The sequence below is a fragment of the Bombus affinis genome, chromosome 6 (genome assembly GCF_024516045.1).
Source record: "Bombus affinis isolate iyBomAffi1 chromosome 6, iyBomAffi1.2, whole genome shotgun sequence".
NCBI lineage: Eukaryota > Metazoa > Arthropoda > Insecta > Hymenoptera > Apidae > Bombus > Bombus affinis.
This window is the reverse complement of record NC_066349.1, coordinates 17,210,275-17,237,330: the sequence shown is the minus strand read 5'-3', so window position 1 is coordinate 17,237,330 and position 27,056 is coordinate 17,210,275. Positions and strand designations below refer to the sequence as shown.

Genomic DNA, 27,056 nt, shown 5'->3' with positions numbered 1-27,056 from the left:
ATTTGCGAATTAAAACACCCGATTCAATGGAGGAAGGATTAAGCGTAATAAAAAGCGGTAACGTGACGTTAACGAGCCTGGTTGATTTAGGATTCTTTCTGTGTGTAGAACGATCCCGTTCTTTTTTCCCGTTCTTTTTACTCCCGTACGTTCTGTCCGCGTTTCACCAAGAATCGTTAAAAACATGGCGGAGAGAAGAGGGACGAGCGTCATAACATATCCGCCGATGCTTTTGACCGGTACCACCGAGTACGAGTTATTTGCAGCCTTCGTGTCTTTCGGAATGACTGATCGTCCTCTTGTCGCGCGTTCCTTCTCGCTTTCTCCGCCATTCTTCTCGTTCTCTCTATCCTCCTTATTTTTCTGCCAGCTTTACGCGTTCCTCTGTTATTTCGCTCATCGGTCTGTCCGGCGTTTCGAACGTTATTTCTAATTTCGATTCTTCCTGCTGGTTCTCGTGCTCGTTGACACGAGTTTATGTCCTTTGTTTCCTCTCTTCTTTCATGCCGTTGCTTTTTATATCGTCTTCCTCATTGTAGAGTTTTATAAACAGTCAACCGTCCTTTGTTTACGCTTCTCCTTACTTCTGCCTGTTTCCTTGTTTCTTTTTCAAGTTTATCCACTGCTTGCTTTATACCGAAAATTTGTCACTTCTGATCTGTCCTTTCTTTTTCTCTGTTTTCCTACCAAGTTAATTTCTTCGCGGCCTTTCTTGATTTATTTACTGCCTCTGACCACTTCCTCGTCGTTTTTAATTCACTCGTTGCTTTTCCTTTCATCCCGTTTCAGCCCGTTCTTCCATTCATCCTGTTTCATTCAGCGTCTGGTGCCTTTTTAATAATAATCTGACCCGACCTTTGCTTCTTTTCAATCGCGTCCCATCCCAAATGCCATTGCATTGGCATCATTACTTTTTTCACTCCCTTTTTTCCCTTTTTCTTTGTTGATGTTCCAAGTGTCATCGGGTAAATTAATAACGGCGTCCTTTCTTAAATTAAATGGTTTTCATAATAGCGACCGTCCACTCTGCACGACAGCCTGTTTTTTATTGCGCTTTCGTCTAGGACACGGTTTATTGTTTGCTTTATCATGAAAATTGCGTGTTTCCGCGAGTTCTCGGACCCCGAGAGCACGCTATTCAAGAATATAATAAACTTCTCTGTCGACCTTTTTTCGTTTTTAAATCCTCCGACTGTCGTTCCTCCGACTTTTAGCCATTTTTCTCCAACACACCCTTTTTTTTTATCTTTCCACCGTGCTTCCCTCGCTTCTCTTTTCTCGCTCCTCTTTTCTACCTTCTCTGCAAAAGATACACGTCTTCGCATCTTCGTCAGTTTCTTTCCTTCTCGCGGGTCGGCCGGCATTGGTGAACAGGTTATTCCCGACACAGTCACATACGTATACATTGTGTCTCTTCCGCTACGTTTTATCTTGTGCGTTACTGGCCAAGCACTAGTTTTATTGTTACGTTCTCATTTATTATATTTATTCGTCACTGGGTCTCGTAAATACGAGTCATTCTCTTTCGAGAATGTGCCCATTAAATCATACTGCGTGCTGCGTGCCGTGCTTTCTAGATATTTGACCTTTGCGAAAACCTAGTTTGTTATTATTCTGGATGTTGATTGCCGTATAATTTATTTGTTAATAGGATTACGATATTTGAGCGGTCAATGTTTCGATGATTTAGTGCTACGATACTTTGATATTTTAATACTCCAATAGTCGTAAAGTCACAAGTCAATGTAAAGCAGTAGGTCGGTTACCAAAACACGTTTGCAACATTTTACGGCTACTCTACGATTTTGTTGTGGACGCTGCTTGTAAGAAATTTACAAACAGTTCGCGAGACCTATAGAAATATTTTTGTTTTTGTTCGTGAATACCAGCGAAGGTGCGCTCGTTACAGTATCTCGGTACTTCGATACCTTACTACTCTGATACTCTAATAAGTCAAGTTTGACCGCGTCTTAGTACTGAAACGTTCAAATATCCAAATATCTAAATATTTACGATAGTTGGATACCTCGATACATTAGTACTCCGATACTTGAACATTTCATCATTTAAGCGACTTCTATCGACAAACATTTCGATATGATGAAAGGTTTTCTTAAATTAATTATGCATGATGTACGTTCTGTGCAGCTTTCGCCCGTCTATTATTAGTAGCGATTTGATTTCGTTTAATTAACCAGAAAGATGATCTCGTCGTAATTTGAACCATATGGTCGAAATACGTGTTCCTTTCGACTCGTTTTAGACGCTGGTATCGGTCTATAGTAGAGAGAGAACATTGCTGGTTTGCTCCACAAATACACGAGTCAGATGATCGAACAGAAATCGAACTGTCAATATTTTCGGCCGGGATTATTCTCGGCCACGTTCCCGTTCGCGATTTAGCGTACTCGGTCATGAGATAGCTAGAGGTATTTTCTAAACTGTACCGATTAAAATCGAATCGTCGACACCAGTGACCGGTGCCAACATTACTAATGAATAAATATCCTGGCTAGTCGCGCCACTCCTCTTATTTTACGAGCTAAAACATATCGTTTATTCCTCGGAATAACGTCCCATTAAACTTTTGCATCGCGTTTGTTGCACGCCACTTACGCGAAACTCTTCGCCCCGTTCGTACCGCCCCTATTCGACTAAATATATCCTTTGGATCGCGTCTGGGATGATGGTCGCGGCTGCGACGGCTGTCACTCGGTATTCTGATAAATTTTAAAAGTTCAACGCTAGAAACACTAGTCAGGTCACGTTAACGGATCGTCGAAAACTAGTTAGTTTCATTAGCAGATTTTATCATTCTCAAGCATTTCAGGTCTGAAATTTCTCTGCGATTTGTTTCTTTAGCGATTCTTCTTAAGGTACAATATAAGGGAAGCGTACCGAGCAGGAATAGAAAGAGGAAGAAAGAGGCAATCTGGACTTTTTAGGTTTAAACGTCAATATATTTTGTTCAGTTACAGATTGTCGAGCCATTCGACTTACTCGGCTTAAATGTATAATTTTTTACGTTACCACAAGTACCGTAATATATACTATCAGTGCTCTCTTGCGTAGTAATTTATGAATTCACAGTATTAGTCGATTGACGAATTATAGATTGTATTATGTACATAGGTTCTCGTTTATTATTTTATAATTTTTTCTCAAATATAATTCAGCTTTCAAAATAGCGATGATATCGATTTCGATTTTAAAAAGGTTCTAGAATTGGTTCTCGTACTAATTTTACAGTAATTAAAACTTCATGTTTCGCTAAAAGCTAAAAGCTTTCTTGTGTACTTTCCGTATCTATCTTTTTCGTATAACTAATTAACGATAACGAGTTGCAATTTAAACTTTAAACCTTACATTTGAAAGATATGTATATTTCATCGATCAAACTGTCTCTTTAAATAAAAAGAAAAAGATCGAAGAACATGGGACGAGCTTTTGAAATTATTCTTCCATAGCTTCGCGTGTATTGGCAGTTTCGAATCGTTTTATAAAAAATGATCGAAAAGAGTCAAATTCACGTTTAAGACGCGTTTCTTTTCTTCTTTGCTCATAAAACGGACGCAGGTCGCCCTTTGTCGGCGATAACGTTTATCGCTTACCTAAACGCGCGAAGCAGCGTGAGCGGCAACGAGCCATCCTCGCCAACCTGACGACACCCGCATCAGGGTAATTCACGATATTCACGATATTCACGGTCGATCAATTTTCGGTGCAGCGAGGCGAGGCAGAGTTTAATTTAAAAAACAAGCCTTCCTCTAATAATATCATCGAAGACAATAAGCAGTTGCCCGATATAATAGAAGCCCGCGCTGATTTAATCGTCGATTTAACCATGCACCAGGTATTTAATCCACCGCGTTACAGCCTATCCGTGTTTTACAAGCTATCTTTCAAACGTTGTAGAGGCAGGATGTTCTATGAGCGTCGAACGCATGCATCCGCGTGTATTTACACCGCTGTTCATAAATATCCGGACATTTTGGTCGATTTGCAGTAACGATATTTGAATTTTGGGAAAGAAGATAATGAGAGAGAGATTGCCAAGTAACAAATAGTCGCGTGAGATTTGACGAAACGCCAGCTTTGTTACCGCGTATTTACTTTCCAAATGAAAGTTGAACATTTCAGGAAGGTACAGAAGTAACACTATCGTTTCACGTATGTTTGGTGTATGAAAAGAATACGTACGTAGGTTCAGGGTATGCGGGTAGCCCTGCTACCCATAGATGGAAGCGCGGAATAAGTCTAGGTTCGCAAACAAGAGGGAAAATTTCGGTTGCCAACGTAAGGCGATAATGTCAACGTTACGCGATAAATCGTAACAAATTTCGTACCTTTAAGATAGTACACCGACAGTCGACGATTCCGGTGGCGACTGTCTCGCTGTTCTAGCTTAAGGGTCAGCTAAATATATTTCCGCCGTTAAAAATACACTTATTAGCTTTGCAACGAGACGTTTGGTTCTCGCAGCAGTCGAGCTTCGTGAATATTTCTTGTACACTGGGAACGAAGATTTATGCCGCTTCAATTCTCAACGCGTTCGACATTACTATTACCTTCGGCCTCTATAAATCATCTTTGGTTGCTTACGTTGGGCAATGTCCAGTCTGTGTTGGTTGCCTCTGACAATCTTTTCGAACGATCCCCGGACATATTGCCAAAAGATAAATCAATAGGCGAAGATGATGCGACAGACAAGGAGGAGGAAGAAGAAGAGAGAAACACAAGGCCTAAACAGCTCCAGCTGCGGCTTATTTCGAGCTTCTGTGCTCTGCATCCGTGAACGCATAGACAGCGGCGCATTCTTGTCCCCTCTGTGTATTGCCTCGGATACAGTACGAGAAATAGAAATATACCCGCGGTACATACGTGTTAAGGCTCGAGGAAATAGATTATTTATTGGCCCATAAAGTTTGGCGATGCGTTTCGCCTTGTTATAGGTACTGGGTAGCAGTAAATAATGCGGTTTTATCGCTCTGTATACGCGGAACATTGTCGAACAATAATGCACGTTTGTCTCGGATGTGATATATTTTTCGTCGTTAATTAATCGGCGATTCTTTGAGCGATATTATTTAGCAGGTTATATACGTCTCGTTCGTTGTTGGAACGCGAGGCTTGGAAAAATGTCTGTTAGTGTGTTTAGTGGCACGGTACGGACGGCAGATGCTTTTACAAAGGTACTTAATTTTCAGAATTATTAGACACGGACTCTGTATTCAAATGTGCATCGCGATTAGGAATAGGCTGGGATACAATGTTATCGAAGATATTTAGAAGCTTAAATCTCGACGAAACATTCTATACATTGATACGGTATATTTGACATTGATTTGATTAAATTGTAAAGATTCGATTCGAAGTTTTCCGTGAATTCTATACACGTGGAAACGAAAGCCTGGGAACATTATCGGAAAGCCATACGTACCTTTGGGCAAAATCGAATCGATTTTCTAGGCTCGTCCCGGAACAGGGACGAGGCGCAGTTTCAGACTGAAAAAGTGTAATTGGAAATTGGCTCGGGTCGATCGAGCGCAGGGTAATGTCGCCGAGCCGGATACTTCGTTAACTGATCCACGTCACGGTGACTGGGAACAAGCTTGCCAGTGATAAAACCGAAAATTGTGCAGGCGTCCTTATCGATATTCTGCCGACCACAATGCGCCAAGTACCGTGGCGTTTTAATCTACCGAAACTGTTACCACCATTCCAATTTTCGTCCCTTTCATGCTTGCGTACAACTCTTATAGTCGCTCGTAAACGTTCCATAGAATCCATTAAATCGTTTATTAACTCTTTCGCATATGCGCATCTTGTGACGCGCAACGTCGTTGATTTTATCCTTTGAACGCGATCGTAAGATCTCGTCCGTCGTAAGATAACGTCGGAACATTTTTGAGAAGTAGAATCTCAGCGTACTAACTGTATTTTGCGATACGTATATAAGAAAAATCTGAAACATTCGGGATACGTATTATCTAGAAACTATACGAGTAAATTTTTATATGAGACAATGTTCAGTTATACGTAATAGGAAAGGCCATACGAAATATTTATACCTATATTTATATTTATACTTATACTAATATTTATATTCTCTTTTATGGAAAGGATTTAAGAATATATTTTTCGATCGAACCTTTCTGTGGCATATCCTGCGGGTTCATCGTCAAATAAATAATCATAGGAATTTTGTGGAATAATAGCAGAGCAAGTGTATCGAAGCTCGTCCACGATCTTCATTCGTACGCGTTACGGTCGGTTGTCGTGTGTTTGGATAAATAAACGAGTCGGTTTGACGGGCTCTGTACCATCGATAGTTGCCTTAACGCGGTCATTCACGTTCAAACGACAAAGGATCGTGCCACGAACCGGATTACGAGGCTTAAATTAGTCGAACGTGAATTACGTTCGCAAAAAAGTTACGCGAAATTCCCGCTACGACATGTAGATACTGTCTATTTCCGTCTGACAATCTTTGTAAGATTCAGGCCACTGTAAAAAGTAACCAGAAACCTATATGAACGTACTTGTGCCGAGTACATGCCCGCTGGTTTCGACGATAAGGGCGCGAAACGCGTCCGTTTTTATCCGTTTGCGTATCGGGTATACAATTAAGGCTTGATTTATCGCGAGTTTTCTGGCCATGAATAATTCACAAGTTAAATTATTCATAAGTCGCGCGTAGCGTGTTGTAGAAGTAACTAATTCAAAAATAGAATCTCAGTGGGCCAGAGGGGAGCTAGGGTTGGGTGGTGAAGGGTGTAAAAGCGACTCGTAATTGAAGTTAATTACCAGCTGAAGTACATTCGCGGCTGAATCGAGTGTCGGTGATAAACGCGTGGAAGTAAAAGCGAGTGAACGAATCGAGATCATCCCTTGGTTGCGAGTTTTAACCTTCGAATCGAGCTCCGATCTGGGACAACCGGAGTTTTCGTGGAAGTTGCGAGAATCACCGAGTTCTTTTGGATGCCGGTCGTTAGAGAAATTAGCGCCTGTCTCTGAAGGGGAAGTTAGCCATCCGCAACGACGACGAAACATTTTTCGGCGAAAATAAAATGAAATTTGTTATTCTCGCGATGAGAAGTAAATAGTAATGGAAATTGGCGTGATATAATGTCTTTTATAGGATATTTGAATGTAAATTATCGTACAATGAGACCGAAACGAGCCATATTCGAAAGGAAAGTTGGAAACTGGTGGAAACGCAAATGATATGAGATCGCCTTCTTTGATTTATCAGCGGGAGTGACCAAATTTCTTCGTAATAAAAAGTAACTAATAAAGAAAATGGGATATATTTTTTGTGTTAAAAATGAATCTGTAAAGATGAGCGGCTAAGTAAGAAAATTGCCAAATTGATGATAGGACGTATCATTCTCGTTACTGTATCGTTCTCGTCTTTGTGGACGTACGATTAGCGGGGTACGGGGAAAAGAGGAATAAAATCCGCTGGATGAGCAATAAATGGCATCTGTTTCGGTATATAGACGAATATAGAAGCTTCGTACGGTAGGTGACGACGATGAATCGCTAAAAGAAGTGCCTTATCATTTCCTGGACATGACACGAGAGATGATTCACAGCGCAACCGTTCACGGCCACGTGAATATTCACTTCATTGTTATATACGCAAATCGGCTACACCAGACCATCGTAACCTCTTCAGTCATTTCATTGAAATTCGAAGATCCCGCGTAGAACGTCTTCACGCGAACGATCTTTTCTGATACGAAAAGAGTAGATCGGGCGAATGTCGTGAGAAATTTCAAGCTGTTGAAGCTAACTGTTAAAGAGCACAAAGCACAAAAGTACGCGTTTTGCTTGGAGCTTTACGGTGGTACTATCGTCGAACGATCGTTGACCGCCATCAATAGGTTTACGAAGATTCTTTGTCATTCATCTATCGTTTGGAACTCTGTTTTAATTCTTAAATGTTTGGTTTTTACAGATATAATATTAACGTTCGAACGTTATACGAACGAATATTATAACGTTTTGAAATTGGCAATTTACGTGTGGTAACAGGAGAGACATTAATGTAAGATCACGCATGTATATCGTAAATGTCTTTATCTTGGATGCCAAACGTCTCGGGTAATTTTGGAACAGGAATTGTCTCGATAGTTACTGCGTAAGCCTCGACGAACCTAGACGTATATAATTTACGAGCAAAGATAGATTCAAAATGTATAATTTTGATATACTTTTAGTACAATATAAACGTCTTGCGGACACGACAATTTCTATTAACAGATAAACGACGATTGATATATTACCGCGCTTTTCCGTGGCTAAGGTAAAGCCAGGCTTGCCAATTATCACTACTTTCTCATATAGGTAATATAAATGGTATGGCATGGGTCGGGTCGCTAATAAATTGATAATAAATAAATAATTAATTAGTAAACAGGTTGGCCGAGAACCGGCCTTGCGCTATAAAGGTATTAAAGGTGAGAAGAAAAAACGCGTGGAAAGAACTGTATTACGTCTATCAACGATTTAACCTGAATTATGCTAGTCGACGATTAATTTCAATCAACAATAATAATAAGCGATAGAATGTACTATATTTGCAAACTGATTTCAAACAGATTTCATTCACGTTCTTAATTATATCCGTAAGAATAAAAATTTGAACGAATGTCCGTGTTCCAATCGTAAAATTCCAAAAATCTCACATATCTACATCTTTACAATAAGAAATTCTAGCAGATTGCTTCGATCAAAGTTAGTGTCTCTGAATGCGGTCGTTTCTGGTTTCGATCCACTTTTCCCTGTGAGGCAGAGGCCATACGTGAAAAATCAGTACGCCGATACGTAACAGGATTAAAAATAACGATAACGAGTGGCCCGGCTGTGAATCGTTTCGCGCGGACGTAAACCAGCGTTCCGTCGATTACGTCGATTCACGTGCGTAACGCGGCGGAACTAACGCGATGGAACGCGTTCGCGGGCACAAAATAGATCGCAGGGTGTACCTTTGTCGGCTACCGTGACTCGATGTGTCGGTTTATAATTATCGTCTTAGATACGGCGACGTCTCACGATTCTCCACACTGTGTGCAGCCGTCGACAATTCGTCTATGCACATACACCAGAATGTGACAAGAGGAGAATCAGTCTCGCATTTTATTCCCGTTTATCTGATCGCGTGTCTGTCACGTGTCGTTTGATAACGGATGCGTTTAACGCAAATTTAAATTGGTTCATTCGTATTTAAACGTTTGAACTTGAACACTTGGATTTGAACATTTGAATCAAATTCTTTGATATCGGTATTTGAACTTGAAATTTGATCGAGATGCTTGGATTTGAATGTTTGACTTTGAACACGTCTGAATGCGAATATTTCGGTGTGAATTTTGTAGCATGTGTAGCACGATTTTACGTAAGCGGTCGATATTTTAGATCGCTGCTGTTGAGACTATATTACCGTTCAAAAGTTTGCGATTGCTTATTTAAAGAGGAAGAAATTTGCATTTTTGAATGTAAAAGGTAGGAATGCTTGAGTTTCTATGTATCTTAAATTAGTACGTACAACTATACTTAGCAAAAGAGTTAGATTACAATCGTTCGACGTTTCGTATGGTATTGTTAATTTCTTGAGTTCATATTTAAGCTTACGCAACCGAACATTAAATAGAATGAAAATTGACTCACGTAACGAGAAGACAAAGCATTTATTATCTATACGGTGTATTTAAATGATTTCGAATTCTAAAATTCTATTTATTTGAGTTGTATTTATTAAAAAAAAAAAAAAAAAAATAATTGTGTAAAAAAATCGAAACGTAAATATAAGTTACTTTTTATATAAAATAAAATGTTATGCAATTCGCTACGTTTCACCGACTACTTCTCGGTTTTTTCAGTGAAATAGGGCAGACCATAGTATAAAGTTTGGAATCTGCGTCTGTAATTTTGTAATTGAGATATATTTCATCAAAATTAAGTAAGGGTATGGCTGCTTTTGAGTGGTAGTGTACGTCCACGTTGACCAGTGAATCAAAACGAAGCGTCTTCCTCTTCGGCTTCCTGTCGCCACGTATGTTATCCCCACGAACCTGCTTAAGCTAGACGTACGAATGGCCGAAGACACAGCGTCAAAGAACACGCAAGCCACACGATGATTCCTCTTGTTCGCTTTGTTTCGGCCAACTATTTCTGTACGACGAGCATTCTACGCTACTAGGAGACGACGAGCGGTGCATGCATGGGTTTTGCGAGTTTACGAGACCCTCGAAGCTCCGTTCGCCAGGGGACGCGAAACACTTCCGACTGAGAACCGGATTCGGCCCGATTTATACGTAGCCATCCGAAAGCTGTAAGGTATCGAGAGTCACGGCTCCATCGGTTTATCAAATAGTCGCCTTTGATCGCTTTAAAATCTTCGAGACGGCGTTGAAGAATGTAAATTCGCTATCAAAGAGAACTTTCATTTCCTTCACGGAATTGGATTACGTGTTGGCGTATGCTATTACTAGAATGAAGATGTTTATGCAAATTCATATTTCGATCCTATACACACACAGTTGATATTGTAACGAACACTTCGATATCATTATTTTATATATTTTTGTATATCATGCGCATTCTACGCTACTATACGGTACAGTTTTATATAAATGAAATTTATAAAATAGAATGCTACGTTTTATCTTATTTACGTAATATATTTCGTAGTATTATTTCTATAGGAACGTATTTATTTAATTCGCCAGTATTAAAATTTTTTAAATCGATATTCAAGATCCCAGCTTTACCAGTTCAGATCTCACGGCTGTCTTATCAATAATTCAAGAATGCCCAGATTTAAAATTTCTCAGAACCACACGTTGGGAATCCGAAGCTTCCAACAATTTCACCTTTCACCCTCTACGACATCAGCTTTCGCCGTGCAAGTGTTATTAGCATAGATCGAACTTGGACAACACGAACAACCACCGGTAACAAACTCTTTTAACCCAGGAGTCGTCGTCGCTATCCTATTTCAGGTTACTAGCCATCGAGTTTCGTGTCGATTCGACTGGAAACCTTTCATCTTCCCGTCGACTGTGCCATTATGTTTTCTCCGTTGGTTTCACGAGTACCGACCGAAAGAAGTCCGCATTTAGCGACGGAATTACCGTATTTAGAGGCACTCGAACGTTTCCATTCGACGTCGTCCGAGTTTTAATTACGTCGACGGGTACAATGGCGGCGTACAGTCTCGTATGTGTTCCACGTTCGTCGTCGACGAATAAAGCGTCCAGAGATGCCTGTTAATTATCGTCGCATTCACGCTGGCCACGTATCGCTCGGTATTAAACGCGTTGTTTCGACGCCGAGAATCGTTCGTCGAGTCGCTCGTCGACACAATAAATCCGGTCTTATCGGCTGGTGCACGCAGAATGCTCGTCCCTGTTGCGATTTCCCTTCGCGATAATGTCCGGCGAACGATCGGCTGTTAACTCCGCGTTTCGGCTCGCAACGCTGATTTTCTCGGGAACAGGGGGAGACTGGTGCAAAAGTGCTGATAAAATATGTCCAGACCTCTCTATCGGGATTTCGAAACGAGTCTGGAAATTGAAAATCAGTGCACACGCGACATTTATAATCTGTCGTACGTAATGCGAGTTCTGATCTATGGTATCGATGTTGTTCCTGCGTTTGCGTAGATTTTTCGATGTAATTTAATTTGGTGTAACTCGAGACGAGCGCGTTCGCGCGCGCGTGCGAATATACGAATATGCGAATAAGATCGGATTTAATTTCTGCATTATTATTGTAGTACCGGGGCCAGAAGGCCTAAGGTATCGGCCGAACTGTAAACAATGTACCGTTGGGTCCTTTAAGTGGACAGTTTACGTGAAAAGGCTGCGTGACCTTGATCACGGGGGTTTCGGGATACCTGTTCCGAAGAACGGGAAAAGGTAGAGCGGGCAGAGCGTGGAGAGCGTGTAGAGTGTGCAGAACGTGTAGAGCGAGCAGAGCGTGTAGAGTGTGGAGAGTGTGGAGAGCGTGTGGAGCGTGTGGAGCGTGCGGAGTGGGCAGAGCTTGAATTGGGAGTCAGAAAGCCGCATGCGAGAATAGAACGTAGAACAGCATTGTAATCATTTCGTTGCTCTTAATAATATATATTAAATCAAAACATCATCACTTGTCCTTTCTCTCTAAGAGCCATTTGGATACTACATTATTTATCTTTCTATGTATCTGTCAATGTGATATCTTTGGTACAAGTTTTATGCTCTATTAATCAAATAGTTGTACTATAAAAATAAAAATTAGGTCAAAGCTTGGAAATTCTACAAACGTTTGTCTTATTTTGAGGAATATCGAACAACGTTCGCGTTTTAGAGTCAAGTATAAACGGAGCCTTAATTCAATGGGAATTTTGCGTTTAATCTGAGAAAGATGGGAGATACGTAGATGTAAAATATCGTAACGCGGTTTCCGGTAGAGCGGAAGTCGATGGAAAGTTTCGCGGTTCGAACGGAGAGAATTTCGTGTCGCGTTCCATCGCGTGTTTCACCGAGCTGCGACCAAATATCGAGTCTCGTTTAACGAAGTTAGGATTACTTCCTCTTATTTTCGATTCCGATACCTTTTGTTCCTCCGGTTAACTTTTCAAATTACGAGTGCGTAATAAATTAAGGCCGAAAATGCAGACGATTCGTTGCAGAAAAAATCGTAGGAACGTGTCCGCCGTGAAACGTACACGGTTGCATTATGCAAACGAATACGAGGGCGGAGAGGTAAAAAAGAAACTTTTGATCTGGTTTTCGCGGTAGTTGGTTCTCGTATCTCACGCTGACCAGGCCGCAAAGGGGAATAAAAAAATCCACAGAAATCGCTGGACCGCGACTTGCTCGGGCCACTTTCACCTCTGACGCACCTCGGGCAAGGCTGACCAGCTCTAACGTCGAAATAGGAGCGAGAAAGGGAGAAAAAAAAAAAAAAATGGTCAGTCGGGAGGAAAACCGGGAAAAATTCTACTCGTTTGTCTACTGCCGTTCCTACCGCTTTGTTTCTGTTTCATTGGACAGGTGTTCCAGGCTTTAAAGACCTGTTTGTTTTTAATGCGATTATTGGGAAATTTTGAAAAAATGTTTTTCTCTTGCCAAAATTGTTCAATTGGTGTAATCGAACATTAAGCTTCTCCATATTCACAGGAATTATTTCACATACTAACTGGAATTATAAAGTTGACAATGAAAATCTTAGTCGTTGTTAAGATTTAACGCGTGACGCAGTAATAATCGTCCCGTTGTACGGCGAATAAAAAAGATTTGTAGAAATCTTTGATTTCATTCCAAAGTCAGGATGATATAACATCTCTTTTTTTCGCAACTTTCCTTCTTGGCGAATTGGAAGAATCTCGAGGAGCGGAGTTTTCAAGGGAAGACCAAAGTTCGCTCGTAAGTCGTTGAATACGTGACAACGGGGCCGAATTTGTAGCACGTCGCGTCGAGAAGACTGGTCGAGGTACGCTATAAATTAGTTGGCTCTTCTGGTACACGTAAGGATTATTATCCGAGCTAAACTAAACAGTTCGCGTGCTGCTTAACTTTTTCTAATTGTTTGGAAATTGGCCTGCGGCCTGCGTCCGTCGTCAACTTTCGACTACTTTTCGACTAACTCACGATTCGTGCACGTTAATTCGAAACTCTTCCATTTGTGTCGACTATTTCAAGCTCTTAACCTTGATGAGATTCTGCCGATTCGATTTGCTCCATTTCAAACATTAGGAAGAAAAGTCCGCCGTTATAAGTTGTAGAGTTAACTTGGATGTTTCCCGATATTTTCATCGAACTTGACAATCGATATCGAAAGATATTGTAATTTGTCATAAACGGTCTCGATAATGATGCATGCGACTTTAACAATTCCATTTGAAAACCTAGAAACAGAAATGCGCCGTTGTAAATTACGAAATAAACTTCGATGTTGCGTTTTCTTTATACTCGACAATCGGCATCGATAGATCGTATCGTAATATATCGTGAACGTCCAGCCTCGGTTTGTTTTGCATTCTACGATTAAGTAAATGAGATATCGCATCCTTACATCCCTCGAGAATTCGTCGTTGTAATCCGTGTGATTTCTCAAAAGATAAAAGGTGTCTGCCATGCTGGCTATTAAAACATCGTCGCCCGCAGAGCAGAATCGTTTCGCTGCTGGCTGCGATTAATTCTGCCCCGATGTCTTGATACGAAGCCCCGAACGGCGACGAAAATAATTGCCAGATATTGTGCCCTTCTCCTTCATATACATAGGTTGTTTCGTGTTAGTCAACGTCATTATTTCGTTCGTTGATTCTTGTTCTGCTTTTGTCGCGTAACTCGTGGCTCGTTGCCTTTTCACGGGGAGCAAATTTCAGAGGCGGTGAAACGCGTTTGCGGGCTTCTTAACCATGGTCGGGTAGCGATCTATGCCTTTTCATCGAACGGTTTTCGAACGAGATCTTTTTCCTTGCCTCCTTCTCCGCTTCCAGTCATATCCGTTGTTATCGTTACATAAACGTTTAATACGCGAGCAAACAATAGTTTCTCTCACATGCTTGGAAACTTTGAAATTTCGAAACAAAAATGTAATTCAAGGGGAGAAGTTGAACAAATTGCAGGAGAAAAGGAGAATAGGGAGCTGAATGCGAGGAATTTTGTTAAACTCTAGAGACGTAGTTATTCCGGATAGATTTCTAATTCGAATAAGATTTCGAAAATGAACGAATATTTCTGATGGTCCTGGTGGATTACTTGTTCTTCTTTTGTTACTTCGATGTTGCGAGATTCGACGAGATAACGAATTTCTTATGTATCCCCTTAATTCTCTTTTGTATCCACCCAAGGGCAGTATTTGTTCGAACATTTCATTATTTGATAGAAATTCGTAATAAAGAGAGCTGCGATCTTTTCCAACAAACCAATAAATTGGTACACAAAGAAAGACACGAATAGAAAATATAATAAATAAGATGTTTGCATACGGATTTGTATCGAAATAAAAGCGTTTGTTCGATGTTCGTCGGGAGAGGTATAAAATTGTCGGAGAGTTCGATGAGTTTCATTCTGCAGATGGAAATAATTCACCGGGTGGCTGAAGGACGAACGAATTCCTGTTGCGGCGAGCATCAAGCGCATCGTAGTGGCGTTTGAGCGAACGATAGGTCGTTTAAGGCCCCTAGCGAGCTATACACACGTGGTTTCTCTATCTGGTAGTAGAAACTGTGCACTCGTAAACCGGTAAGAGTAGTCGCTTGGAAGTGAACGTTCCACGACCCGGTAATTCAGACACGAAACTGACATATGATAATCCTATCTAGTTCACCAGCTGGCCATTTCTGTGACGATTATCGATAACGATATACTGAAGTTACCGAAGGAGGATGAAAATCCCACTAGAATTTGCGATTGTATTACATTTATTTCGCTCTCGGGCATCCACAAAATGCTACTAGGTCAAAACTTTGAAGCAATTTTATGGCCCTAGATCTTTTAATTTTTAAATTTCCGAATTTTCAAATACTCAAACTCTATGAAATATTTAAATATATAAATTTTCCATCAACAAATTTTCAAATATGCATATTTTCCAATTTCGGAATATTTAAATTCTTAAATACTCGGATATCTCATTTTCGTTTTTTCAAATACCGACATTTTTATATCTCCGAACTTTCAAATTCCTTTTCTATTTCCAATTGTTCAAATGTTTCAGATTCCTTTTGATTAATTTTTATACTTTGAAACTTCCAACTGTCTCGTTCATCGAATCATCGGTGAGTAATCGTCTCCGTGCAAGTGAATCTTTTAATGTCACGAATGCCATAAGATCCAAGCCATTCCGATCAATGTAAAAGCCTGTACGTTGTTATTGGATACTCTTAACCGCTCACGTTGGTTGGCTCGGTTCGTTCGTTTTCCTTTTGCTCGCGTAACATCGAGATTACTTTCACTTAATTAATCAGCTGGTGGTCATCCCGAGACGCGCGCAACGTAACGTCACTCCGGCGTAATGATCTTTGCATCACATACTTGCGCAACTCTCAGTCGCGGTCACCTGCGTTCTCTTTTTCCTTTTTTTTATTCTCGATAGCGGCAGGACCAGGTTGGCCTTGAACCAGAAACTTCCCAAGCCATCGATCATTGGCATCGCTCGTGCATCGTGCCATTCGTGTTGCTTTCTCCCCTATTGCTTCAATTCTCGTTTGTTCTTATTTTTGTTGTGAGTTTTTTGCCACGCTATTTCAAACGCTCGGTTTACGTATTGACTTCTTTCTATTAGTAAATCGAAGGAAAAATGCCCGGCTTTCTCTTTCGACTTGAGTAATCGTACCGAAGATTCGGTGTAATCCAAGATACGACGGTTTCACATTGAATCGAATACAAATTTGATTGCTAGCTTTAAAAGGTTAAAATTACTTGCGTAAAGGCTTTTTATGATTCGTTTCGATAGACTCGAATAACACCGATTGTGAAAATTGATTTATGCTGATTATTCTATCACTTTTGGTTTCGGTAACGTCTAAATGTCACTGGATGCCTTGGAACGTGACCGAACCAGAGTAGAACGTAGCGTACAACGGTCCTCTTAAAGTGTGCTAAGTAACATTTTACCGAATCGTGATCCTACAACGATTAAACGCCCACGGCGTTCGATCTTTGATATTACACGACAGACCCTCGATCATGATCTACCAAGAATCACCCTTATCCCATCAGCTTTTATCGTCACTTTAGGTCTCGAATCCATCATCCGTGACGTTAACCTTCTTCGATCGTGCTATTTTTCTCTTTGAAATATCATTATGCAAACATGCTTACTAACATCTTAATCGTCTATGGGACTACGTCTCACGATTTAGTTCCGTACATATAATCTTTCGAAGCTTACGCGTCGATTCGTTTTTAATTTTTTAGTAAGCATTCGAAAGCTCGTGCGCGATTTATTTCGGCTGTATCAATATCTATAGTATTTGAAAAATACAGGTCGAAAGCACGATACCTAAGTACATTTCCGTTGATTTTCTAACTTCAATGACACGTTATAACAGAAGAAAAGAATGTAACAAGATACAGTATGAGATTCAACTCGACTAAAGTCTGCAAAGAGTTAATCCAGATCTTGGTACAACATTTGCCCGAGATACGAGAAATCGATCATCCTCTCCGATTCGCTTCAGCCAAACCGCGTTCACTTCCATTCGCGACACTTTTATCCAACGCTTTCATCTCGGGAAACGCGACTCCCTGGGGGTAAACTAGCGCATGTACACCTGGCACGGCTGGTAACGAGCAAGTAGAGAAAGAAGGAAAGAACGGGGGGGGGGGAGGAAAGATAGAAAAAGAGTGGCGATGCTCTCTCGCCTCGGCCAAGCTTCCCGTGAAAACCGGGCACGAGATTTGGCGATGGGCCAAAGCACAGTCGCTCGAGGGTCCACGTCCCGCGGCTTGGATTTCTGCTGATTTCGGGGGAGGCGGCGGCGGCGGAGGTGGCGGAAGGTGAAGGAGGCGGAGGCGCCTGGGCGTCCCCAGGGGCAACAGGTACCCACACATACACGGCCATAAGCTTTTCTTCGCTGCGGAGAGATATGCCCGGCCACGTGCTCGCGTTAAATATAACGTCTGCCCACTGTCTTCTTCCTCCCACCACCGTAGGCCCGACCCAGCCCTCTCTATTTTGTTCGCGTTCGAGAATCTGTATCGCGACTGGATCGAATGTGTTTCTCCGTTTAATGGGAACTGCCGCTAATTACGTGCAATTAAACGGATTAGTTTTCGATTCGGTATTGGCGAATTTGTATACAAGAGAAGAAAAACGTGTATAAAGGGTGGGACAGTTTAAACGAAGTTTCGATCGAGATTTGCTTATGGTTAGTTACGCGAGTGTTTGGCGATTCTGTTAATCAATGCGGTCACGTAACGCTTGTTGAGATATCACGAGTACGAAACTTGAATACCGCCCACCCCGTTGATTAAAATTACGCTTCCGTTTGGAAACCTTACTGATCTCCTCCTATTTGATGTTCCTATATCGATTTCGTCGATATTGTACGAGTTTGTACTTCGTTGGTATTCCTATAGGTTGGCTCTTCTGACGTTCAATGGATTATAGAAGCGAACGACGCGATAAAGCTCTCCGTTCTCGTTCGATTCGTTAATCGCTGTTCCGATAATGCAGATTCTATTGTATTTCAAACGTTCTTTCAAAGTTTTCAAACTTTCGGTGCTTCCGGAAACTAATCGACTCGTTTATCAAACTGAACGTCCATCGGGATGCCAGGAAGGCGAAAGAACTCCGTTGGAACAGCGTTTCGACATTTGCGACGCTTTTCATAATCCCGCAAAGTGTCGCATCTTGATGTCGATCCGATTGAACCAGGATCCAAGCGTTGTCGGCGCGATTTACCACTGAAATCCCCGGTGTATCGTCGGTCACGGGGTAAGAAAGTTCCCGGAGTCGAGTTCCAGCAACACGGCGGATGCGTATTGAATTACCGAGGTCGTCCTAGTTTCCGGCATGTTGGTAACCATCGGTGAATACCATTTTCACTTTGCTACGTTCATTTTTCATGCCGGTAAATTCTGTATGACGAGTCAGCGCCGCCGCTCCATCGTTTCCATCGTAGTTTCACGTTTATCACCGCGACGGATATCGGTTCGTTCGGAGACAATGTCATAGTGACAGCGAACAGGCTTCGAGGATATTTTGGTGATGCAGATGTGGAACTGTGGATGAGTTTGTTAGCGACGACGTGTTTCTAAGGGCCGTTGTGAATGACATCATCCTATTATTCATAGCCTTTTCATCCTCGAAAATGTTTTCATACCGGCATTGCGTTACGACGGCTCTGTGTCGCCGCAATGTGCTGATTCCATAAAGCGAAATCTTCAGAGGACAAACCGATCGATTCTCTGTTTCATAAATTTCTCGATTCGTTGGTCATCGTGCAGTTTTTTTGGCAATTTTTTTTCACAACTAGTAGAAACAGCGCGATTGTACCAGACTATGTATACCTATAGTAAAACACGGAAAGTTCATTGAATCTACTTGAAGGTCTCGTTATATTCGAACGCAGGAAATCCTTTTCGAGCCATTTACGGCTGGTATGGTCACTGGAAGCGATATAGCGGGATCGTAAAATAAAACGTTTAGCGGTGACACCGACTGATTTAACTACATCTATGAACACGGGCATCCGTGTCAGCTTTTCCAAGTCATTTTCCATCATTGTTAGCGGTTAAACGATACGTTACAAGCTTTCAGAGCATAAATCGGAAATTATAAAGGATTTTTAAATCAAAGGTACATCCTCGTTCATAAATATCAGGTAAAGTTATAAGTAATTACAATGGTATTTATTCCAGAACTTGGAAAAGAGATGAATATCTAAGTGCCTAATAAAAATTTCTAACAAGTTCGAGTTCCTGGCGTCAGCTTCGTATATTCTTTACCTTCCTCTCATTTATCTTGTACTTTAATATAGACGTGCTGCATATTTTTTTATTTTTTGCTGCTCAGGCTTTTCGACGTTCGCGCAGTAAATCGCGTTACCGTAGCGAATATCATCAAATACTGTCATCAGGTTTCTGGAGGAAACTCCGAGTCTGATGGAAAAGCCGAGGCGAAGAAGTGGATTTGACTGTTGATTCAGAAGTTTGAAATTCGGCCGAAGCGACTGATACGTGTTTCCTCACCAAACATTACATGCTGTTCTCGTTGCTAAAATAAATTCAAACTGTCATCCGGTGGATTCAATTAGAAGCGAATTCCTGCCCGAAACAGTCGAAAGTCAATATTCGTCTTCTAAATGTAGAAACTTGACTCTTTATCCGTATGGGTGGCTTTTATGTAGATACTTCGTAAAATAAGCTGCAATTAAGGAAAATTATAAATCCTATCTGTAATTTCTCCATCCACCGTCGTTTTATAATTTCTTGACAGCAAATATATCTCTTAATTGGTTTTTACTTAATCGTTTAGCCTCTAACGGTAGAGTGGATCGTTTTGACTCAACTATTTCTTTTATACGTTACATTTCCCGATGTTGCTTCTACTAATGCGATTAAGTAAAGTATAGGTTCACTAAGACAAGAAAATTAATCTACCGACGACCGCGTCACTTTTGATGGAACGAACTTTCTCTTTCTTCTCCTTCCCTATCCTCCATTCCCCTAGTTCTCTTACATTACACCTCCACAATTTAACGTGTCTCTGAGATAGAACGTTGAAACTTCCCCCAATTGGTCTACATACTGTTGCGAATATATCATATAGTTTCTATGAAAGCTAGTAGCATGCCGGAGGATCGACGAAATATCCTTAATCCTGACCGAGTAATTTCTCGTCCTGATTTTACGAATATGGCCAATCCTCCGCCTATTGATTTCGCGAGGCGGATCGAAAGAGGGTTTTTGTACGCGTGGTCGTGGTCGCGTGAAAGGAGAAACCTCGGAAGAAACGAGCTGATGGCTCGTCGGAGGTTGGAGGAGACGGTTATGCGAATAACTCGGGGCTGGCACGGACATACTCGGCTCACGATCCGAACCATCCTCCCTCTGTCTGCTTGGCCTGGCTGTCCAGCTCCTAACATGCCACGGCCAATTTCTGCCCCGCCACATTTGTCTCCCTTGCCAATTGCAATGCTCCGCGCCGCTTGCTTTTGCCGAATGGAACACACAGAACCAGGCGGCAGCCACGAAAATAGGGGATAGAGATAGGAGCAGAGCGAGAGAAAACAAAACGCTGCGGTGAAGAGTGTGTGTTGAGAGAGCGTGTGCGCGCCGGATAGGAGAGAAGCGAGAAAAGCGGGCTAAGCGGATTCCGGTGCGGTGGATAACTCGGCACGGTCAATGATCGCGGCTCGATACCTCGAATAGTAGAGAGTAGCGAGAGCTTGGTGGCGAGACGAACAGAGAGAAAGAGAGGGGAGCGAGATAGAAGTTCGAGTGCGTGCCTGATAATAGGAGCTCTCGGTTGGGTGGGCTGGAAAAAGGTCTCGATGGCGTCTCCACCAGCCGTCGGGTATCAGACTACAGCCTGATTGAAATTTAGAAAATTGCTTGCGGTTGTGTTGCCAGATCTATCGTACTCTTATGATTATTAAGGGTTGAAGTAAGGTATATGGTATTAAGGGATAAATTCTCGCAGAAAAATCACTTCTGCATATCGTCAATTCGATATTTGTGAATATTTCGATCACAATTTTGGATCACAATAGAGATCTAAATTTAAATCGTCAGCTAGATGGAGGAATATTAATCAGTCATTAGCGCGTACGCTGTCTAAGATACACGGTAGCTTGCTATCGTAACGCGCAACTATTGGATGATCAATTCTGTTAAATCGTGTCACTTTTCACGTAAATCTCTTGAACGTGTATGTAATTATACTTAATATACAGATGTTTTGCAGCTTTCCAATGCAATAAATAGAGGACAGAGTTCTCTCGTTTTGCTTTTATTTTTCACCCGGATCAAAAAGTTACGAAGGACGTACGTAATAGTTTTCTTCTATCGAAGAGGTTCGAGTGACGTAAGAAATCCGATTTTTTATTTGGAAATTCGTCGTTGTCACCAGAAGGCTATCATTATGCGCCTTTGCGGGCTTTCACGAAATCTAACTGGCGCGACCACGAACGATGAAAAATGGTGGACGGTTGCACGCGGACTGAAATACGTTGTGGCAAGCTAAAGGGGGACTAAGCTTGTGCGTTGTAAGGCATTCTCGGTGTCGGTAGTGTGTCCCTTTACTGCAATGCAGAACATTGAATTTCCAACCGCAGTCTGTCTGCACACGCTCTCTTCCAAGTCGTTGTTACGGCTGCGAATGGTCTTCCGCATTCGAGCGATGATGCGTTTGATCGCGTGTGATGTGTTTATGAGTTCTGTGAGGAAATTCGGTCGCGCTCTCTCATTTTTCCCCTTTGAAATTTTACATCGCTTCTTACGAGACCGGGAAAATTGATTTTATTCTTGTTAAATTTAGCATTCGTTTTAAGTGGAAATTTGACCGTTTTATTTCCTTTTTTCTTTTATTTTGGAAGAAATTTTCTAGTGGAATCATCTCTATGGCATCTATGTCATCTATGTCGACATCGTCCGAAAATTTTGTGAAATTATTAAAAATCCTCTTTCAATCTCCAGGAATCCTGGAAGTTCCAACAGAATTTTTTCAACGATGTCGAATTATATCGGATTATATTACTTCTCTACGAATAATGCCTCGGTAATGTTTCTGCAAGACAAAATATAAAAATTTTATTTCTTAATCTTCCGTCGCACTTTGAAATTTCAAAGCGTAAAATTCTATATCTGCATATTTTTAACATTCCCGACCATAACCGCTAAGCTCTCTTATGCTATTGAAAAATTACGTGAAATATAACTTCTACAGGTAATTCCCTAAATCTCCGTAATATTTTTATAACAGGAAATATTAAAATCGTAATTTAACATTTTTTATTATAGCTGGAGATATGCAAATTCTGTATCGCCATCGTCGCTAAGTCTTCCCACGCTATTTGTATATATATCTTTAGCTTATTGAAAAATTGTTTTAAACAGCGTTCGCTATTATAAAAGTACAGTAACGATGGCAATACAAAATTATAAGCGAGACACGAAGAGGGGGACAATGAATTCTTCTCAGCGAGACTGTGTATTTGAAATCGAAACAAGCAGAGGGTGGGTCGAAATAAATGGGATAATATTGTTGCAGCCGAAACGAGACATCGTTCGATAATATTTATCTTGCTATATGGTCGATTTAGAGTAGGTCGTGGCTTGTTCCGTATATGCACATTGTTGCATCTGCTTTAACGACGCGTTGTTATTTTTACAGTAGACAGCTTTCCGCTTCTTTCACCCTTTGCCCCCCATTTTTTGTCTCTTCAATTTTCACGCTGACGGGGATGGACGCGAAACGTTATTATTATATGCCAAGTCGGTGCGGTCTTTGGTAGTAGTGGATTTTTAATTAAAAACGCGAACGATCGATGTCAGCGACATTGGACCTTGAATTTGATTTTGGTTCGTTCGATTCGATCTAAATAATCAAGAGGCACAAAAATATTGCGTTTAAAGGAGCACGAAAGACATTTGGAAATTCTGTCACATGCACAAACGATATGATCGATAAATATTGAAAGTTGCCTTAAGAATCTGACGACATTATCGGTCTTATATTGTAGAATTTATTGTAAAAGGAATAGTCACGATGCTAGAGGGACTTTAAAAAATAAATGGGTAGAACTGTCGCATAATTTCTACGGTCGACGATCGTACAAACGTGAAACGCCTCGACGAAAGGGAGAACAGAGTAGAAGTTCGAATGAAGGTAGGTCATGATACAGACAGCATCTGGTTGCAGTCGCGTTATTTTTACGTGAAAACTCGGTGGAGATACACGGCGTCGAACAAGCACCGTGTCGTGTAAGCAAACCCTCCGGGAAAACGAAACGGCGCGCGGTGCGGTGACACATCAAAGAGACGAGTTACCCCATCTCTGTTTCTTTCTCTCTTTCATCTTCGGAAATTTTCTCAATCGCGGAACGCTCGAGCGATCGTCCTTTAAGTTTCTCAAATCGTAGAAATATTTCCTATATGTATGCACGTATCTAGCGTATTTCGATGCGATCGTACATTCGTTGAGTGTTCCATCTCTGTGTTTTACATTATATTTGTTTACTCGTTATTTGGAATATGTATACATACGTATTTATCATACATCGATGACGTTTTTTCGATAGACGAGTGAGTAACTGCATTGGTATTTTAGTAAATGATCGATAGTTCATCGATGTAATTTAATCAATTTTACGTGCTGTCGGTTAAAAAATTCTATATTTATCTTGTGGTAAAATCGTGGACTTTCACTTTATTAAAAATGGAACGTACGAAGACTTTATCGACGGACTGCATATGTATACGGTATACAATATAAAAATGTATATAATAATATATATCTGTAAGACGATGAAAATACTTACGCACGAAATTCAAGGGATGAACATAAGTAGACTTGTCATTGACTGTACGTATTATTATTAGATACGAAGGGGAGGAAAGTAAAAGCACAGACACATAATTTCATAACGATAGCTGAGAGAAATGACAGAAAGAAGAGAAACGAGGAAACAGAAGGGGACTAATACTCGAATAAACTGAGTTAACAAGCAATTTCCTCCGATTCGTCCCGAGACACTCGACCAGTCGTTCTCTTCTCCCTGCAATTAGAACCTGGTCTTGCGTACTTCCACGAAAATCTCGGCCCGGCTGCAATTATATATTTAGCAGAATTACACCCGCGGGAAAGATATAAACGATCGGTTGGCTGATTTATAATCGACTTTGTCTAATCAGGTATTTTGACGTTTCACGGGAGGCAAGAAAACGCCACCGATATAATTCAACGAGGTATCCGACGATGAACGCGACGTCTTTCAACGTTTTTGGTATTTTACTCTAATTGCCATGCACATCTTCCCGCCATGCGAATATTATACGCGGTTTCTCTTCGTCCAGCCGATCCCGAGATCGGAATGAAACACACTCGGTTTCGTGTCTCTCGGTGCGGCACGGTCATCGTTCATCGAGAAACGTGGCAGCCGACGTGTCAGGATTACTTTCCAAATACATTAAACCCATCAACCACTGTTTCATTATTCATTTTCGACCGTATCAATTTTCCATTACCATTCGGACACTATTCGATGAAAAATAGATTTTCGCCAGAACCAAGGTTTCCGCGCGGCAATTGGTTACCTTTATGCTCTGCCTCTTTTGTTAAAATGTCCTATCTAACGCTCCTTGCACCTTGCGAAGCTAAATTGTACTATCTATTTTGACACAATAACGGTCATTTTTCATGTATCTACACAGTCATGCGAAAATCATCACTGTGGAACAGATTTAGAGTCACCGAAATGTTCAGTTCCGCAGGGATACGGATCTTTGCTCTTTGCTCGTAACGAATACTCCGGTTCTAATATTTGCTTAATTTTCCATCATTCGTGATTAAAATCACTCGTTCGTTCATCGTATAGCACATTCTCGCACTATCGTTCTCGAAGAACATCAAAATAGAGCTAGTATATTCGAAACACGCTTTCGTATGCATAGAAGAGGCTTAAGGGTGAAAGTTCGTCCCAGCTCGTTAGGGCTCGTTGATTCTCTTTAATTTTGCATTGCAATTAGGTGGTGTTCGAACGCGAAGAATCCCTCCTCCCTCTCTAATGAACTCGCATCCGTCATTTGCATATCACGTTTGCCGCGTTATTAACTATATCGTAGATAATTTTAAAGCGTTACCACTGGTAATTGAATTCTCGCGATACGTTTCAACGAAAGAGACCATTGTCAGAGGCTACAGTGCAAGATTTGTCAGTCTCTTTGCCAATGATAGGATTAATTATCGTTTTAGTATAATCAGTTTTGAATCTAAATCCAACTGAGTGAGTGCTTGCGCGTAATAACTTATGCCAATTACGAACCATATGAATGGACCGTTGGACTACATTGTAAGATCTGCTCATTCATGCGTTCCTTTTGCACCACACCGAGCTTCTTCGGAGCCACTGCCAAACAGGAGGCCGCGATGCCTCGAGATCTCAACCTTCGCTTTCGCAACTTTCCTTCTCGGGACTTTACGATGTAGGGAAAGCGTACGCGAAATTTCGCTTACGTAATGCTCATAAAGTGAATTTAACGTACGCTGTACGTCATATACAATCGGACAATTTATCGGTTTTTGGAATAACACTTCTGCCTCCTGGTTATATATCGGGATGTTTTTAGTTTGATGGGAGTGATGCTCAAAAAGTTTCGAGCACCGTTCGGTATATCGATAGGAAAGTTGAGAGTTCGTGAGAAACCGAAGGATGACCAACGAATGCAGTCGATAATGGATCACGAAACTTTGCGTTGCGCAACCGAGGAACGGTGAAAATTATTCTTGGGTGCGGGCATCGGTGCACAATCCACTTTTTATATATCGACGTTGGGCTAAAGGCGAAACGTTTTTATTATTTACATTACGACTCGTATTCAACGATCACCATCTTTCGACGTACCAATTATTTATCACTGCGTGTAGATCCTCTATGATAAAGACTGATCGATCATGTTTACGAGGCTGTAAAAGGATAAAAAAAAAGAACGACCAAGAGAGAAAGAGAGAGAGAGACGTAATCTTTAATCTTACGTAAGCCAGCCGAAATGGCACGAAGTGAAACGTTGCCTGCCTCATTATCGTCGACTTTGCGTGTGCCGCGAAAGAGATTCCTGGTCGCGTATTCATCCTGGGTCGGTTCCACGATTACAGATTATAGCACCAATTAAACCTACCACTCTCTTAGTAGTCGCGATAAATTATCCGTTCAACTATGTACGCCGAATGACAAATCGCCGACAGGTGGCTTCGCAGAATCGGCTCCCTTACAAACAATCAACCAGAGAGCTAGCCGATCCCTTCGATCATCTTCTTTGATTAGTTGTTTGTTACTGTCGTTGTATCGTTATTTCCAATCTAGTTACCCTTAGTTCGCTACGTTCGCTTCTTCTAGCTTTTCAAACTTTCAAAAATGTCATGTATATTCAAAGGTACCGATCATTCAATGACCTAATATTTCGTTTACTTATATTACAAAATATCGCTCTTGTTACTTAAACAACGACGTGCAAAAATCTTTCTCTTTAAGGGGTTAATCTCCTCTACTTCTCTTCCCATTGCTTTAATCTCTTCGTTACTTTGGATCGCTTCTTCGTCAGGTATTTTTAGCCACCGCATAGGTTGCACGTTGTAGCGTGCAACGGGAGGATTTTGCCAGGTTTTACGCGAAATCTGCTCGAGCGGAGGTGGACGCATGGTGGCAGAAAATCGACGAATTCTTTCGGAGCGAATCGTTCACCGGTGGCCGGTTAGAAAGTGGGAAGAGCATTCTTCGACGAGACATCTTAATTATACCTCGTTATTCAACGAAAGTAAAAGTCAACGAAAGTGCAGGATCGCGAGCGTGCAGAATAAATCGTGTAAAGCGTCGTTCGCTTAGAACGTTTCTT

General features: G+C 41.2%; 2 protein-coding genes across 12 annotated transcripts in view; both read left to right on the top strand.

Moving 5' to 3' along the window:
- Window positions 1–27,056, top strand: part of LOC126917663 (glucose dehydrogenase [FAD, quinone]) — a 199,052-nt gene that overhangs the window by 31,022 nt on the left and 140,974 nt on the right. The window lies entirely within an intron of this gene.
- The window catches only part of LOC126917667 (pseudouridylate synthase RPUSD2-like), a 171,019-nt gene that overhangs the window by 3,452 nt on the left and 140,511 nt on the right, over window positions 1–27,056 (top strand). Inside the window, exon 2 of one of the 3 annotated variants that reach the window (XM_050724817.1) lies at window positions 15,715–15,775. The exons of the other annotated variants lie outside the window; for them this stretch is intronic. Coding sequence (XP_050580774.1) covers window positions 15,715–15,775 — 61 coding nt within the window. The remainder of the gene's footprint in view (window positions 1–15,714; window positions 15,776–27,056) is intronic. 3 annotated transcript variants of the gene reach the window in all.